The sequence below is a fragment of the Macrosteles quadrilineatus genome, unplaced genomic scaffold, assembly GCF_028750875.1.
Source record: "Macrosteles quadrilineatus isolate MER2022 unplaced genomic scaffold, UCM_ALF_1.0 Scaffold_7__1_contigs__length_78375512, whole genome shotgun sequence".
Lineage (NCBI taxonomy): Eukaryota > Metazoa > Arthropoda > Insecta > Hemiptera > Cicadellidae > Macrosteles > Macrosteles quadrilineatus.
In genome coordinates, this window is record NW_026542600.1 from 5,396,626 (window position 1) to 5,413,144 (window position 16,519).

Consider the following 16,519-nt stretch of genomic DNA (forward strand, 5'->3'; position numbering starts at 1 on the left):
CTAACTGCCTTTTTTCTGTAAGCTTACAATTCTATCTATGTCTATACCATTCTCTAACCCGTTGACAACTAACTGTTGGATGGATGTTTGTAAAATGCGCCAAAACATGCATTTTTCTACTTTCACGTGATCGAGCTACCATCGGTAAGTAGGACTAGGCTATTACCATAAACTATTAATATATTTTAGTCAATACAACCCTCAGCAAAATGAATCCCCTCCCTCCGCACTATACTGTATGTACCATCATTTGGGTAGCCTAGTTGTAATACACTATTTGTGCATATTGTAACATTCGCAATTTTATTTCTACTTTCAAATACAGAGGTTGGCCCCCTCATGTAACTCAAGAATTTATTCGGCTTTAGTGCTAGCCTACAGTCTGCGGGAAACCCAATAACTTGCAGGAGTGTTCACATTTTGCCTACTGAAATCGAAGGAACTACAAAATCCCAATTATACCAGCCCAGCTGTTAGCCCAGCTTAGCAATTTCAACTGAAAGCTTCCGTCAGCTGTTTGGATGACTCATCAGTGCCTGTATTATCCTGTTAGCTGATATCAGGTGGACTGGGGTTTAGGTTTGTCTTGTTCTTTTGGTCATGGAAGCTTAAGCAGATTATTCACCCTTCAGATTTCTGGATTCATTAAGGTAAGAGTTAAAATCCAAATCCTTTTCAATGCAAACAAATTTAAATATTGAAATATTAAAACCTCAACCACTCAAAACAATATGCCTATATTTTAGTGCTTTGTTAGCTTCCTCGTTTTTTTTACCCTGTCCCCAATTATTGTCAATTATTAATACTTATTATTATATTATTATTATATACTACATTATATCTTAACAAAATTACAATGGAAACCACAATCATTATAATCCGACATTTTCGGTAATTTAAAACCATCTTGATGCCTCTGTTGGATTATCAAGAGACAAGTGTAAATAACTAAAACTTACATAAGGAAAATCACCTGAAAGTAGAAAAATGCATGTTTAGAAGTAAGTTATGTTATATCTAAAAAATCCATTCATCCATAAACTTTTATAAGAACAAAATAATTGTTACTTTTTAGGGCAGGGCTGACACCCGGATAGCACTCATATATATAACAAAACTGTTATTATATTATATTACCATGTTATTATTGTGTTGTTATATATCTATGAGTGCTATACGGGTGTCAGCCCTGCCCTAAAAATTAACAATTATTTTTTTCTCATAAAAGTTGATGGATGAATGGATTTTTTTAGGTATAACTAACTTACTTTTAAACATGCATTTTTCTACTTTCAGGCGATTTTCCTTATGTAAGTTTTAGCTATTTACAGTTGACAATCCGACAGGGGGACTAAGAAAAAGTTACCAAAAATGTCGGATTATTATCTTGTTAACAACGTGATCACACCAGTGTAGACTATATTGAAGAAATACAAAATAGTGTAATTATGTTATATTGAACCATATAATCATCTAAAATAATAAATGTTGTATTATTTCAACATTAATTCTCTTACATTTCATATCAAGCTTAAGTTCAAATTTAAAATCGACCTAAAGTTTCAAATAAATATTTTTCGAGAATTTTTTTCATCAAACAAAAACGCTCACTGAAGTAAACTATTATTTTAAGCCTCGTCCACACATGGCGATTTGTCTGCTGAAACATTGTCTGCCGACTGTCTCCGGAGTGTTGCTATTTTGTCTCCAGTATGTCGGCCGACTGTCGGCAGACAAATTTCGATGTTTCTGGAGACAAAATACAGTGTTTTCTGTTTCCCGTTCGATCGGGAAACATGGAGACAAGAGACAAGACTTTTGTCTCAAGTCTGCATGTGTGGACGTGTCTGGAGACAGGAGACTGAAATACAAGCCGAAGGTGTTCACCATTCAGCCCAGATTTAGTTAGACTGCAAAGCGGTAATATTACGATTTTTGGGCGGTAATAAAATAGATGGATTGAGTTTCTTGAATGTTTTGGAATTAGTTTTCAATGATTTATATCATTATATGACATTTTATTGAATTGTTCATGTCTTCAAGTTTAAAATCGAAGACCAGCAACAAAGCCCAGCAAAATTTCAAAATCTTTAGAAGTGAACCTCGTGAAGTTCCTAAATCCTCCACCTAATCTGAAGGTCTGACAGAAGATTGCGACCATTGTACGAACCTTGCTCGAGAAAATTTTGAGTCCATCATAGTCTCTTCCTAGATTCATTAGGCCCATGGCTCAGAAAAATGAAGCCCGCACAGAATATAATTACGTCCTCCTCGGTTACCATACCAACAAACATGGAAACACTGGCTGGCTAGTGTGGACGCAAAACACATTGGAAACTTGTATCTAAAACTGTGTTGACAGACTCCATGTGTGGGTGTGGAATAGGCTTTAAGCTGACGATTCCCAATTGCTTAATCTCGTCAATACCTACTTAAACATATTTCCGTAGTTGTATATGTTAATATTCTCTAGAGAACGTATTTCTATATGCAAATCAAATTTGGTAGTGCTGATTTCTTAAACATACAGTGGCATCGTACACCTTTGAAAATTCACGCCTTTATTAGATTATGAGTTAAATTTTTTTTAATCCAAATTTTCCATGGGCTATTTTTTATCGAGGAAATGTCAAATAAATATGTGACAGCGTGTGAAAGTACAAAATTTAGTTTTAAGAAAGGGACAAAGTTGCTGGGCAAAACTCACCGAAGAAGTCCATTGAATGGCCAGCATGCTTATCCCAAATTATGTGTTAAACTTAATGTTAACTTAACTAAAGTGTTAACTTGATGTGTTAAATATGTATTTTTATATTAGATTAAGAAATGTCATTGTATTTTTATTTATTTATATTTAAGTTTGTCAGGTTAAGTGTAAGAGAGGGCCATGTGGCCCTAACTTTGCCTGGTAAAATAAAGAATTTTTCATTTCATTTCATTTCATTTTCATTTCATTTAATTTCAAATGATTTAATCAGTTTTGTTTTTGTTACTAAAAAAAACCGCCATCTACCCATTAGCGTAAACGAATATAATAACCTTGAGAGTCTTAAAATAAATAAATGTCACATCAAATGTTGAACGCCTGGAGCTAATCCAAACGGACACAAATGTTTACAAAAAAAACGAAAGACACTAAGGGAAAGGGACATTGACCAAATCGAACATGACCGGGCAAAGGTAAAGTCTAGAGACTAACAGTTTTGGCAGCCTTCGTGTGTTTCGTGTTTTTTTACGCGTCTCCGTTCTTTATCATGGTCCGATCATGCTGGTTCGTGAACTCATTCAAGTTTAACCCGCCCTACACATTCAAGTCAAATTTCATAAAAATCGGACAAATATTACTCAAGTTATCGCGTTCATGGACGTGTATATACAGGGTGAGTTTTAATTGTCCCCCCCCCAACTTTTTTCTACATTTTTTCAAATATCAATCCCAGACCACTTCCAAACATTGTTGGGTAGTAAGTACTTAAATTTGACAAGGTGGTCATTTCCGGCCGCCATCTTGGATCCGCCATATTGGATGCAAAATATTTTTTTCAAATGTAAAGGTGGGGTTGTGACCCATTATTTCGAACTACAATTCTACCCTGATTACAATGCCGCAAACCGTTTTTATAAATCTTGATTCATTCCAAAGTATGAGGGTTTTTTAAAACTTTATTTTTAGCCCATTTTAACATTGTGCATTTACAAACTAAGACCATAATCTCAAAATAGTGCTAGATAAAGATAAGTAAACTGTTTTTATGACAGATGTATTTTTTCGGCCGCCATCTTGGATCCGCCATTTTGAAATGTGATAATTTATTTTAAATATGAAGGGTGTGTTGTGACCCATCATTTCGAACTACTTTTTTAAGCTAAACTCAATGCCGCAATCCATTTTTTGTTATCAAGTTTTATTTATGATATATTGCACTTTTTTTTAAATGTCAATATTTCAAAATCAAAATATAAAATTGAAAAACGGATCATGGAATTGAGTTCAGCTTAAAAAAGTAATCTGAAATGATGGGTAACAACACACCCTTCATATTTAAAATAAATTATCACATTTCAAAATGGCGGATCCAAGATGGCGGCCGAAAAAATACATCCGTCATAACCAAGTGAAAATAGGTCGACAATGACTGGTAGTGTTTACTTATCTTTATCTAGCACTATTTTGAGATTATGGTCTTAGTTTGTAAATGCACAATGTTAAAATGGCTAAAAATAAAGTTTTAAAAACCCCTCATAACTTTGGAATGAATCAAGATTTTTAAAAACGGTTTGCGGCATTGTAATCAGGGTATAAATGTAGTTCTAAATAATGGGTCACAACCCCACCTTTACATTTGAAAAAAATATTTTGCATCCAATATGGCGGATCCAAGATGGCGGCCGGAAATGACCACCTTGTCAAAATTAAGTACTTACTACCCAACAATGTTTGGAAGTGGTCTGGGATTGATATTTGAAAAAAATGTAGAAAAGATTTGGGGGGGGGGGACAATTAAAACTCACCCTGTATATCTCTATACAGGGTGAAAAAAGTCCTAGGACGGTTAAATATAAGAAAAAGTATTAAAGATAGAGCATTAAAACTTGGTGGGTATTAAGCTGGGCTCATAATAAAAGAAAGCTCATAATAAAAATAATAAGACATAGGCCTACATAAACATTTAAACGAATAGTGTTTTGGTCCCTAGGGACATAAAAATAAAAAGTATATCGGTCCCACGTTGTCCCAGGCCTAGGTCTTACCGCGTGCCACCTACGGTAATAGCTACCGGTACTTCCCCATAGGGAAATTCGCTAAAATAAAGGATATTGTATGATGATGACAAAGAGGGAAACATACGAAGAACCCCATCATTCAAAATGTATTCCTTCCCATCCTCATTTCAATTGATAAATAGGCCTACTCTGTAGTCTCTACGCATTTTGTTTAAACACAGTTGTTACAGTTTCTTTTCATTCCACATTTTTATTGTAGTACTGTAATAATTAATCAAACACTAAACTGCACGATGCTATTTCTGGCCTAATATAGATATTTTTGTCAAGTAAGAAGGCTCCTAACAAAATAAAAACTTGTTTTACCCTTACAACTGGAACACAGCAAACTCAAAGTTTAAAGTTTCAGAAATATTTTGATCAAATACTTTTCCTCATAACCCATGTACACGTATTATAAGTCAATTTAAGCGTTTCTTAAGGAAAGTTCGGTTAGTTTATATAAATTGTAAGGAATTTTAAAACAACATTTTTAACCTTCAACTGAATTTTACGCTCACAGTAATTTTGATTCCTCACAATCTAAGATTAATCAACAATCAACCATACTTAATCGAGATCAAATAAATGGTGATCAATGGAATAAGAACATTGTATTTATATGTTGCATAGGAAGGTATGGGGGTTTAGTGAGTGGGAGAAAATTTCGCGCCGTTCCGGCCAAACCTCGCATGCGGGGTTGGTTCGGCAGATTGGCCACAACCTAAACCCCAACTCTCACTTTTGTTAGCTGCGGAGAGCTACCTTCTGCCACTGGGTGTTGGTCCACCTACAGAACCAAGTGAGGGGGGCCCTAGACTAAGGTGTAGTGCGATCCGTGCCAAGAGTCTTGTGGCACTGGGGGCCTAATATTCAGTGTCTTAACGGAGCCTTCTGGGAACCAGGGGTAACCCAGTCGTACACACCCCTTACCTCTCTAATCGGGTCACTGGGGAGGTGGACTTACCCGGTATTCGTGAGAACAATGTAGACAGTCTGACCCAAATGGAGGAGGAAGGCCTACTGAAATCTGACGATGACGACAAGCTCGCAGAATCCGGAAAGGAACGAAAAACGACTTTCCAGGGGCGAGTTGCAAAGATGGAGGATAGCGGATGCTTTAGCCAAAGGCGAAAAGGTGCTATCCAGAAGTGAGAGGAGGCTGGTGTGGGCTGCCAAGCACCCTAACTCTGCTGCCTGCAAAGCCAGTTCCTCCGGGAACTAGGATGCTGGGAAAAAGCAGAGCAAGGGTGGTACCCCCAAAGCTGACTCTAATGAAGCCTCCAGGAAGAAAGGTGGAGGCTGTGCTGACGCAGCCACAAAGGATTGGCTGGTCAAGCAAGTTCAGGAGCTGAGACCTTTCAGGGAAATCTCGCTACGGCTTGCCCCAGCCAGGGACCTTGTGAAAGCTGTGAAGGTATATTTAGGTGCCCAGCCCTACAAGGTCTGCGTATGAGATCCCTTGGCCTATTGATGGGAGATCAAAGGGAAGAACAGGTCACCATAGTCAAGAGGCTCTCACGGTTCACCAAGGACCTGGGATTTGACGGAGAATGAGGACCTGTAAACGAGGGTGCACAATAAGCTGTTCTAGCTGCGATGCAATCCCATAGTAACTTGTAAGCCTGGCCCTCAGTTAAAAAAAAAAAAAAATGTTGCATACGTTGGTACTGTACAAGTTAGTAACGTCTTTATATTAAAACGGTCAAAATCAGGTTCTCTATGAATTCAATTCTGTGCGTTACTCTATGCTATATTACTTTTCGTCTTTTTCGCTGTTGCCCTCCCTCCATTCCCATCACTTCCACAAATGAGGTTCCACCTAGAATGATCAAGTCAAGTCAGTCTTTAGGGTTCTGAGTTTAGTGATAACCGAACAGTCGACGAGTTGAGTATCCTACGGTTCAACGGCAGAAAAGCAAGTTCTGTGACTTCAAAGACCTTCAAGAAAGCCTTATGAAAAGACAGAATAATTTGTGGATTGAAAAGTGCCACATATGTGTCTAAAAATATATATCATTTGATAAGTCAAATTACTAATCTACAATATTAATATGATTTAATTTACAATATTAAATTTAAAATAACTGAATCAAAGTACAATATATTTAATTGTACAGAATATAATTCCAACTGGTTGGCCAGTGTGCATGGTAGCGAGTTATCGGGGTGGCACGTTGTCGCATACGTTCGAGGTGGTGGGTTGACGGCATCAAACAAGACAACCCGCCACCTTTGATAAAAACTTGTGGTGGCGGGCGGGTTGTCGTGGCGGCACGTTGTTGTGGTGGCGAGTAGACGCACGGCCACCTTCCGCGGCCTTCGAAGTGGCAAAGTCGCAAGTGGTGTTGTGACAGCTGTTTTGTTTGGAAGCAGCTAATGGTATTTGTGTATTTATGAAAGATTGGTTACTGGACTATGCAAATATTGACTCGGTTAAAATGTACATATATAGATTTTTAATTCATATTGCTTCGGTTTTCAAGTCTGTATGTTGTATTTTCAATATTTTGATAAATTAATTTAAATTTAAATCAATAAAGTGCGAATTAATGAGCTGATGTCACCTGTCTGCGATGTTATCTTATGGGACGTCTATCACTAAACAACACCACTTGCGGCGTTGCCAATTCCACCAGGCCGCGGCCTGTGTTAAAGGTGACCGTGGTAGACGTGTATGTACACGTCAACCCGCCACCTTGGGGTTTTACGCCTCTGTCCAAAACACCGATGAGGTGGTGGTTTGACGAGGTGGCAACTTGACAGCGACCCCCACTACTATACATTTATCTGGGGTGGTGGGTTGTCATCCACGCTCACGACAAGGTGCCCCCACTTCAACCTACTACGTCCTGCGAGCGATGTGCCGGGTTGTCACCAAGAAACACGAAACAGCCACCTCATCTTCTTCGTTTTTGGTGGAAGGTAGTCGGGTGGCACAATTTGTTTTTCAGGATTAATTTTGCCAACAGTGTCATTTAGAGGCTTCTGATTGACTATAACGAAGGTTTAGTAATTGAAAAATTATTTTTGTTCATAGAATAAAATTATAAATGCCTCAAATTCAATTTTATATTTTTTATCATGAAATTAAACCGTCATAACCTAACCAAACCAACCAAACGTGCTGACAATGAAAAAGTCTAATGAAGGTTTATTAATCGAAAAAATAGTTCTGTTCACAAAATAAAATTATAAATGCCTCAAATCCTATTTTTATTTTTTATTATAAAATTAAACTATCACAACCTTACCAAACTAACCAGACTTGCTAATAATGAAAAATCAAATGAAGGCTTAACAGAAAAAAATATTTCTGTTCATAAAATAAAACTATAAATGGGTCAAATTCAATTTCATAATGTTTTAATTATAAAATTAAACCGTCATAACCTAACCAAACTTGTTTATAATGAAAAAAATCCAGTACAAAAAAATAGTGCTACGGGTGGGATTCGAACCCGGGTCCTTCAGATCATCAGCCCAGCACTTTATCCACTACACCACCGAGGCCGTTGGCATCAATCGAATCGTCGCTGTAATGATGTTCCCTCAGCCTCAAAATAATACTGTAGGCAACACTGATCCTGAAATAAAAATTCAGCAGTCGGGTGGCACCCTAACGCGTCCCATTCGTCGATACGGAACGCATAGACTACCAAAACCGACTTCAGACATTACAATCACTGAGCTATAATTCTAACTGGAGGTAGCACTGAATGTCAAAGATGCGTGTCGCCAGCCGCCATGTTTGCGTGAGGCGGTTGTCATGAGAAGCCATGTTATTGCTATGACGATAAAACTCACTGCTATACCAACCTAGCTATAAGAAGCCATGTTATTGCCATGATAAGAAAACCAACTGCTATACCAACCTAACAAAATCAGCGACACGCTATTGACAGACTTCTGCCATGACAGTGCTACTTCCAATTATAATTTTAGCTCAGTGATTACAATGAGTCTAGTTTTGCTTTTTCAAAGTCTATGGTATTATTAATCGTCTTCAAATACATGTACATGCTTGATATATTTATATGTTATTGATTGAACTAAACCCGCCCGCCGCAACAAACTATAAATTTGATTATATGTAGTCTACGTGTAACTATTTATTTTTTAATCTATAATACATCGTAAGATTTTTCCGAAATAGATATCCGAATGAATTCATTTTGTATTCATAGTTTGATTTTAATGAACTAGTAAAATTGTTTGTCTGCATCATTGTTAAAGGCGATAACCAAATATATAGGCATATGTTGTATTACAATAATACATAGTATCGTCCCATTTTCCGCTGCCTTGTCTTTTCAATAAAATGGTAAAATCATAGATTAAACGTTTGTTTAATCTATGGTAAAATGCTGTTAGTTGTCATTCCTATTCGGCACTGTTACTTTCTGATTGGTAGAGAACATTTACATCTTTCTTAACCTATTATTTAGTGTTTTTGAGTGTGGTGGAGTCTCAACACGTGGACGTGATAGCTTTGTCGACCTTACTTTTTAGTTAATTTTGTAAGTATTATTTCGCAGAATGTAGGCTAAGTAGTAGTTGAACATAGACCTCAAAATCAAGATTACAAGCTGGTTACTTTGTTACAGGCTATCAGATTAATTTTCTATTGGCATATCTACATCAAACATACATGAGTCCCGATAGCCTACGTCATGCTATCATGTAAACTTAGAATGTAATCTAAGTTATTGAACTTTAACCCCAAAATCAAGAATACAAGTTGGTTGCTTTGTTTCAGGCCATCAGGAGATTGATTTGCTATTGGCATACCTAGGCCTATACCCAAGATGAGTTCCAGTACATGCTATCGGTGTAACCGTCCAGGACACTTTGCTAGGGAATGTTCTCAGCAAGGTCAAGGATTTGACCGTGGAAGTGGTGGAGGTGGAGGTGGTGGTGGTGGAGGAGGCTATGGAAGAGGAAGAGAGAAGTGCTATAAGTGCAATCGATTTGGACATTTTGCTCGAGAATGTAAGGAAGACCAGGACAGGTGTTACCGATGTAATGGAGTTGGCCATATAGCCAAAGACTGTCACCAAGCAGCTGATGAACCTTCTTGTTACAATTGTAATAAATCTGGCCACATTGCTCGAGAATGCCCCGAGTCAGGTTCACGCGGAGGTGGTGGAGGAGGCGGAGGAGGTTCCTATTCGACTTGCTACAACTGTAATAAGTCTGGCCATCTAGCCCGAGAATGCCCTGAAGGAGGGAGGACCTGTTACATCTGCGGTAAGACTGGTCACATATCTCGTGATTGCTCAAAGGATGATTAACTTAAGTCCCTTTCATTGTGTTTAAAGTTTATACATATTTTTTTGTAATGGGAGGTTTAATTTCTTGGTTTGGAAGTCTTAGGCTACTGGTAGCATATATATATATATAGGGCCTATATATATATAATATATAGCCTAAATGGAGAGAGAGAGATATTTTGTTACATTTGAATAAACATTGAGACTTTCTCAGGTTATGTAATGCTATCAGGTAATAAAGTAGGCTACATTGTTTTAGTTCAGTTACTTAGTCTTGTTATTTTTAAACATTGGGTCAAACCATGACGCAAAAACAGTTGCATAAAGGCAGAGGTCATGCTTCAGATTACACACTGTAACTCAATAGGCTAACTTAGCTCTTTATTCATTCTTTCAAGATAACAGTAACTTAATCCCTGACAATTCGGATCCAGTAACTTAATCTGTTTTGATCCCCTCCCTCAAAAAGTAATAAAATCATAGCCTGACTTAGCTTACGTAAACTTACGTTAGCCTATTTAAAATCAATTTAAAGTAGGCCTACAACAGAACAATAGTATGCATTAAACTGCCCTTTAATATGAAATCACATAGGCCTACTGTATACCAGCGGTTCCCAGGTGGGTCGCTGGATTGATTTTGGTGAGTCGTGGAAAGGGATAAAACTTTGAACATATATTCTTCAACCTGGACCCTTAAGAATTGGGTACGCTTAGGCTTAAACCATTTTCACTGCCCGTGGGGACACAAGAGCACCAGAAAAGTGAATTTGTAAGTGCAGTAGGCCTAGCCTAGATTCAAATTAATTTGTTACCTACACATTCAAAATCCAACAATAAGATAGGGGACTTAATTAAAGTGATGAGGGCAACTATGCCCAAATTGCGGATTTTAATTGGGCTTAAAACTTAAAGCAAATTTTCATTCAGTCTAAGTATAGCCTATACCACATATGATTATAATTAGGCTATTAGTCATCATAAAGTGAAAAAATTATCAATTTATTTAGCAAAAAAAGTCCAAGATGATGGTGTGTTGCTTGACTAAAAAGTTAAGGAACCACTGTGCTATACAAAATTTACTGTAGTGCCTATGTCGAATCCACTATCGGTCACACTAATTTAAATGGTCACTCGATGTTCCGGCATATTCCTAAATCCAGCCTACTGGCCGCCCGTTTAAGCCACATTGTTGAGGGACTACTATATTAAATTATGACTAAAACACTGTTTAGAAACTTAAGAGAGCTTGTTAAACGTTGAACTAGGCCTATGCCAATGCTATATGCAACCATTTTTAATGGTAGGTAATTCGTAATCATTGGGATGTAGCTCAGTTAAGATAGGCCTGGTTGTTAAAATTTTTGTCTCATTAAAATACTATGTGGCAAGAAGCCTTTCAAGTTCAAACTAGTAAAATATAATTCAAAGACTTGCCAAAATTATAGTGAGCCAAGGGTACCTTAAATCTGAAAATATGCAAGAAGAGCTATAGCATACATGTTAGAGAAATAACCTCTATGGTGGATTAGTGTCACAATTTACAAGCTTTAAGCCATGGTCAGTTCTCAGATTCTGATACCATAACACAATTATTGCAGTAAATTCAACGAATAAACTGATTTGTAACTTAAAAGGCCTAACTTATGTTAGTTTCTTCCAATGGTTAAGACAGGAACCTGTGTAGCTCAATATCTAGAATTAATTGCGGCTCAGGAATATAGCCATAATTTTGTTTTTTTGTCTATAAATAAAATTCATAAATTGTGATACTAATTTTTTGTTTCTTTTCCTGTTCATTTTTCTGTAAGGGCTTGTTCAAGCGAATTAAAAAAAAGTAATTGAAGGGTTCATTGTTAAGAACGGCCCTAGGCCTATCACATTTGAGTTTTCTTCTATAAGCATAGATAATGTCTCTTGACTGGTAATTTGACTTCTTTAAAGAAAACTGTTGATGAATTATTATTGATAAATGTGAATTAAGTTTATTACTAAGCCGCCAAACAGAATATTAAAGACATATTTGATTTTGTCTCCCAACTTTATAGAAGGTTATAGAATCCTGTAAAGTCAGAGGCTACAGGAAAGAATTCACAAGATTAAAAATCCTAGAAACCACAGCTACAACAAACTTGTGTAAAAGAAACACCCCTGAGTCCTAGTTGCAATGTAGAATGTATTTTAACTTTCATTTGCAAATTAATTCGGTACTTTGGTATTATCCGAAGGCCACCGTTATACAGCGTGCTGCAGCGGTTATGTTAGGTTGGGTTATCATAAATATATTTATAGGACTTTCCTCGTTTCCTTATGAATCGAACTATACCAGATGAGTCATACTTTCCCCCGCCAATTCCCCTCCAAGTAGGCCAAGGTCAGGTCGTTGACCGGAGCACGTGCATCACCGGTCACCGCCTGTATCTGGGTCAGTGTCTTGAGTGACGACTCATCTTGTATCGTTCGATCCATACCAAAACGAGGAAAGTCCTACAAACATATTTATGATAACCCAACCTAATATAACCACCGCAGCTGTGCTGTATACCTACTTGGTGGAGTAAATGTGGCAGCTAGCGTTGGTGACGCATTCAACTCAATCCTCGCTGACATTACTGCCTTCTGGGAGGCAGAACTCAATGGCGGCTAATCGTAATCGTGTCAAATTTGGACAGTAAGTCGATTAAAGTAGGCCAATGTTCTTTCCAATTATGTAGTTATTTTTAGTCTCCAGTAAAAATTCCCTCTAAAATAAGTGTCCTCCGGATAATACCAAAGTACCAATAATTCTTTGGGCTTAATTAATCTTTTTTGGAGTGTTACTCAGTAATTTCTTGATCAGAAATGTACGTATTATTACATCTATGGAAAGTAAATAAAAAATATATCTATATTACACTAAAAACATAGGTATTTACACAGCATTATTAACTCACGAAAACGGTAAGAATATACAAGATGGTAGGTGGTGATCGATTTCAATTGTACACTCCAATCACCATCAGACCTAATAGGCGATCCCAGCTCATCCAATCAAAATCGATCACCACTTACCATCTTTTATACAGGGAGCGGCAGAAATATCTGACGGTTTTCAAGCGAGTACAGTCCGGCAGCCGAGTGGAGGGGGGTGGTGGGGAGCGGCTCATTCTCAAGACCAAGTGACGTCATTTCAGTCGCCATATAAAAGTTGACCAGTATACATCGCGCGTTTGTCGTTGAGGCGTATTTTAAAAGTGGCGATTCTGTTGTTGATACGCAACGTAAGTTTCGTAGGCATTATAATGTGGCTCTTGGGGAACCTATCCCATACCGAAAAACCATCAAATTGTGGGTGGATACCTTTAGATCCACAGGATCAACTGCAAAACGTAGGCCTACAGGCCGTCTAAGGTCAGTGAAGACGCCGAAGAACGTAGAGCGAGTGCGACAAGCTGTGCTAACGAGCCCGCATCGCCCGGCGCGTAGACAAGCTGCTGCTCTTGGCAGGTCTGATCGCTCTATTCGACAAATTTTGCACTCAGACCTTCACTTTCACCCATATAAAATAGCAATCGTCCAAAAACTTCAGCCTCACGACCACGCTTATCGTCAAACATTTTCAGAGCAGCCCGGGCGATGCGGGCTCGTTAGCACAGCTTGTCGCACTCGCTCTACGTTCTTCGGCGTCTTCACTGACCTTAGACGGCCTGTAGGCCTACGTTTTGCAGTTGATCCTGTGGATCTAAAGGTATCCACCAACAATTTGATGGTTTTTCGGTATGGGATAGGTTCCCCACGAGCCACATTAAAATGCCTACGAAACTTACGTTGCGTATCAACAACAGAATCGCCACTTTTAAAATACGCCTCAACAACAAACGCGCGATGTATACCGGTCAACTTCTATATGGCGACTGAAATGGCGTCACTTGGCCTTGAGAATGAGCCGCTCCCCACCAACCCCCTCCACTCGGCTGCCGGACTGTACTCGCTTGAAAACCGTCAGATATTTCTGCCGCTCCCTGTATATTACTGTTTTGTGTTTAAGTGTAAATATATATTTTATTGTTATTCGACATGTTTTTATTTACTTTCCGTGAATGTTGCACTTTAAATAAATCAAATTAACAAGGTAAGAAAGTGGTCATTCATAAATTAAATTTACTTTATTCATAACACCCTTCATACTAACTAATCACTATGCACTAATGGCAATGAAGCAAAAAAGAGTTTGGCCTATTAGCGTCTCAAACAAAACTGCACCCTTATTTAGATTTTCTTCTAATTTGTTCTGATTGTTTTGGACTCGGAAGTGTTTTTTACATCTGTGTTTGTTGTTGATAGTGCTGCATCCTTGACTGTTGAAACGGTGTCATAAACCACAGATAAACACAGAGTAGTAATATACTGAGGATAGGCTTACAAGCTTATGGGACAACCGTGCGCTTTTAGCTCATGGTATGTTGGGGCGGAAATGTACTAGTATCGAACAAGGAGGAGCCCAAATGGCGATGGCCACATAGAAAATTTGTACAGTAGTTGTAGTGCACAGGGTCCTCCTACCGCGTGAGCGCTGTAGTATGACAAGGGGGGAAAGGATAGCAGAAGGGAGCAACTAATAGAATTTGCTCTAGACACCAGCGACTGGTGCTAGGCACCAATTGAGTGTACCTTTGAATGTATCCTCTGTGCTAGCCTATTTAAAAAAAATAATATTTACACTCATACAGTACACTCTCGATTATTCGAATCCCGATTATCCGAGGTCGTTATTATAGGCTTAAATATTAATCATTTCATTTTCAGTCGGAAAATGATTATTACCTTATTACAGTATGTTTAAAGAAAAGTAATAATACCATGTAATTTATGATTTTTTTGAAATTAATTTCTTCAACTAACCATTAAGTAACTTATTATTTAAACATGAGAATGATCAGCAATAACCTAGATAATGAAAATCACACATATACTGTACTAGGTTGGTCACGAACCATTGGCAACCTGGACGAGCTGTCTCCTGAAAGTAAACATTAATGTCATTGTCCTAAGATGATGTTTTGATGTACCTAGACACGGTTTTGTCAAGTTGTAGCTCAGATCATACAAAAACCTAAGGTTAACAAAAAGTTATGTTATGCTTTTAAAACTAGAAAGATCCACCTCATTTATTGTTTAGTTTCAAATACTGTAGTGTATTGGAAGTATTTGACACCCTAATGTGGTACTTAAACCCCTAACCTTCAAAAATCTATGCGACCTCCGTGTTATCCAAGATTTTCGGTAACCGAGGTAGTCTCGGTCCAAACAACCATGGTTAATCGGGAGTATACTGTATAATCAACTTTTACAATAGGCTGTGGTGATAATGAGAAATATTTCTTCCCAGTATGAGTGGCCTTTCAACAAGTTATGCAATTCTGTATAAGGACTCAATCCTCGCTGACATCACTGCCTTCTGGGAGGCAGAACTCAATGGCCCCTAATAGCCATACCAATGGCCTCTAATGGGCTAATAAGGAGATTCTGCATTTTAGACTTGAAAGAGGAAATTGGTAATTGCCGACGTGTACACTTTAGAAGGGTCTTAACAATTTTTATGGCAGAGCGTGGATAGTTCTTTTGACCGTGACTTGTGCGACAATAGGGCATATCCAGGTCGTCGATCCTCCTTACTTAATCTTTTGAGTCACTTTGTTTACTAGAACTGTTTGATCTGATCAATGACCAAGCGGTCGAGGGCGTTGTTACAGCCGGGAGGCAGGACTGATTTTAGGTTCGACAGTTCTGGTGTGTGTTCACCTATCTGTGGCAGACTTGTGTATGGGTAGAATCTATGTGAATTTAACCTCAAATCAGGCAATTTGCTTATTACACATAGGTAACTACTATGTGTGTTTGTATATTTCCACCAAAAATGTTATTTCACTATGCTGCATCAAAAACAGTTGTTTTCAATGCATCCACAAAGCTTGTTGTATTTTAAGGATTTGACTATTTATACAACTAGACATTCCATCCCCACGTTAAAGCTGTAGCCAGTCTTTCAATCAAAATTGTCGTAGTTGATGTGAGCCACTGACAGATTGTGCGGATCTAAATTACTAATTTCTGTTAAATGCACAAGCTTTTTCACCAAGTTCAACTAATGGAATGACTTATTGTGAGCTATAGCAACTATAGCTAACTATATATGATCGTACCCATCAGATTTGTTAGCAAGAAAAAATAACGTAGAAAATAGAATTTTAGACACTAGCGCATTCTGTGACTGGCTCACATAACTACATTCTTTTTTGGTAAAAAATTGGCGACTGCTGGTCCATATAGATGGGATGTCTACTTCTGTATCCAATAGTCAATGGTTAAGGTTAAAGAAGTGCTTTTACTTCCTTTGTGCGAAAAAGAATCAGCTGATGTCGAGGACCTCAGCTCGACATTTTCTGATGTAAAATTTGTTCACTGATTTTGCAGAAAGAAATTGTCACTATTGATGAAAATATT

General features: G+C 37.9%; 1 protein-coding gene across 1 annotated transcript; it reads left to right on the plus strand.

The window, feature by feature from the left end:
- The first annotated feature begins 9,146 nt into the window (after positions 1-9,146).
- Positions 9,147-11,812, plus strand: LOC128998656 (CCHC-type zinc finger nucleic acid binding protein-like). The gene is made up of 2 exons (XM_054424882.1): positions 9,147-9,284; positions 9,524-11,812. The coding sequence occupies exon 2, from the start codon at positions 9,573-9,575 to the stop codon at positions 10,056-10,058; it is 486 nt and encodes a 161-aa protein (XP_054280857.1). The 5' UTR covers positions 9,147-9,284; positions 9,524-9,572; the 3' UTR covers positions 10,059-11,812.
- Positions 11,813-16,519: the final 4,707 nt, after the last annotated feature.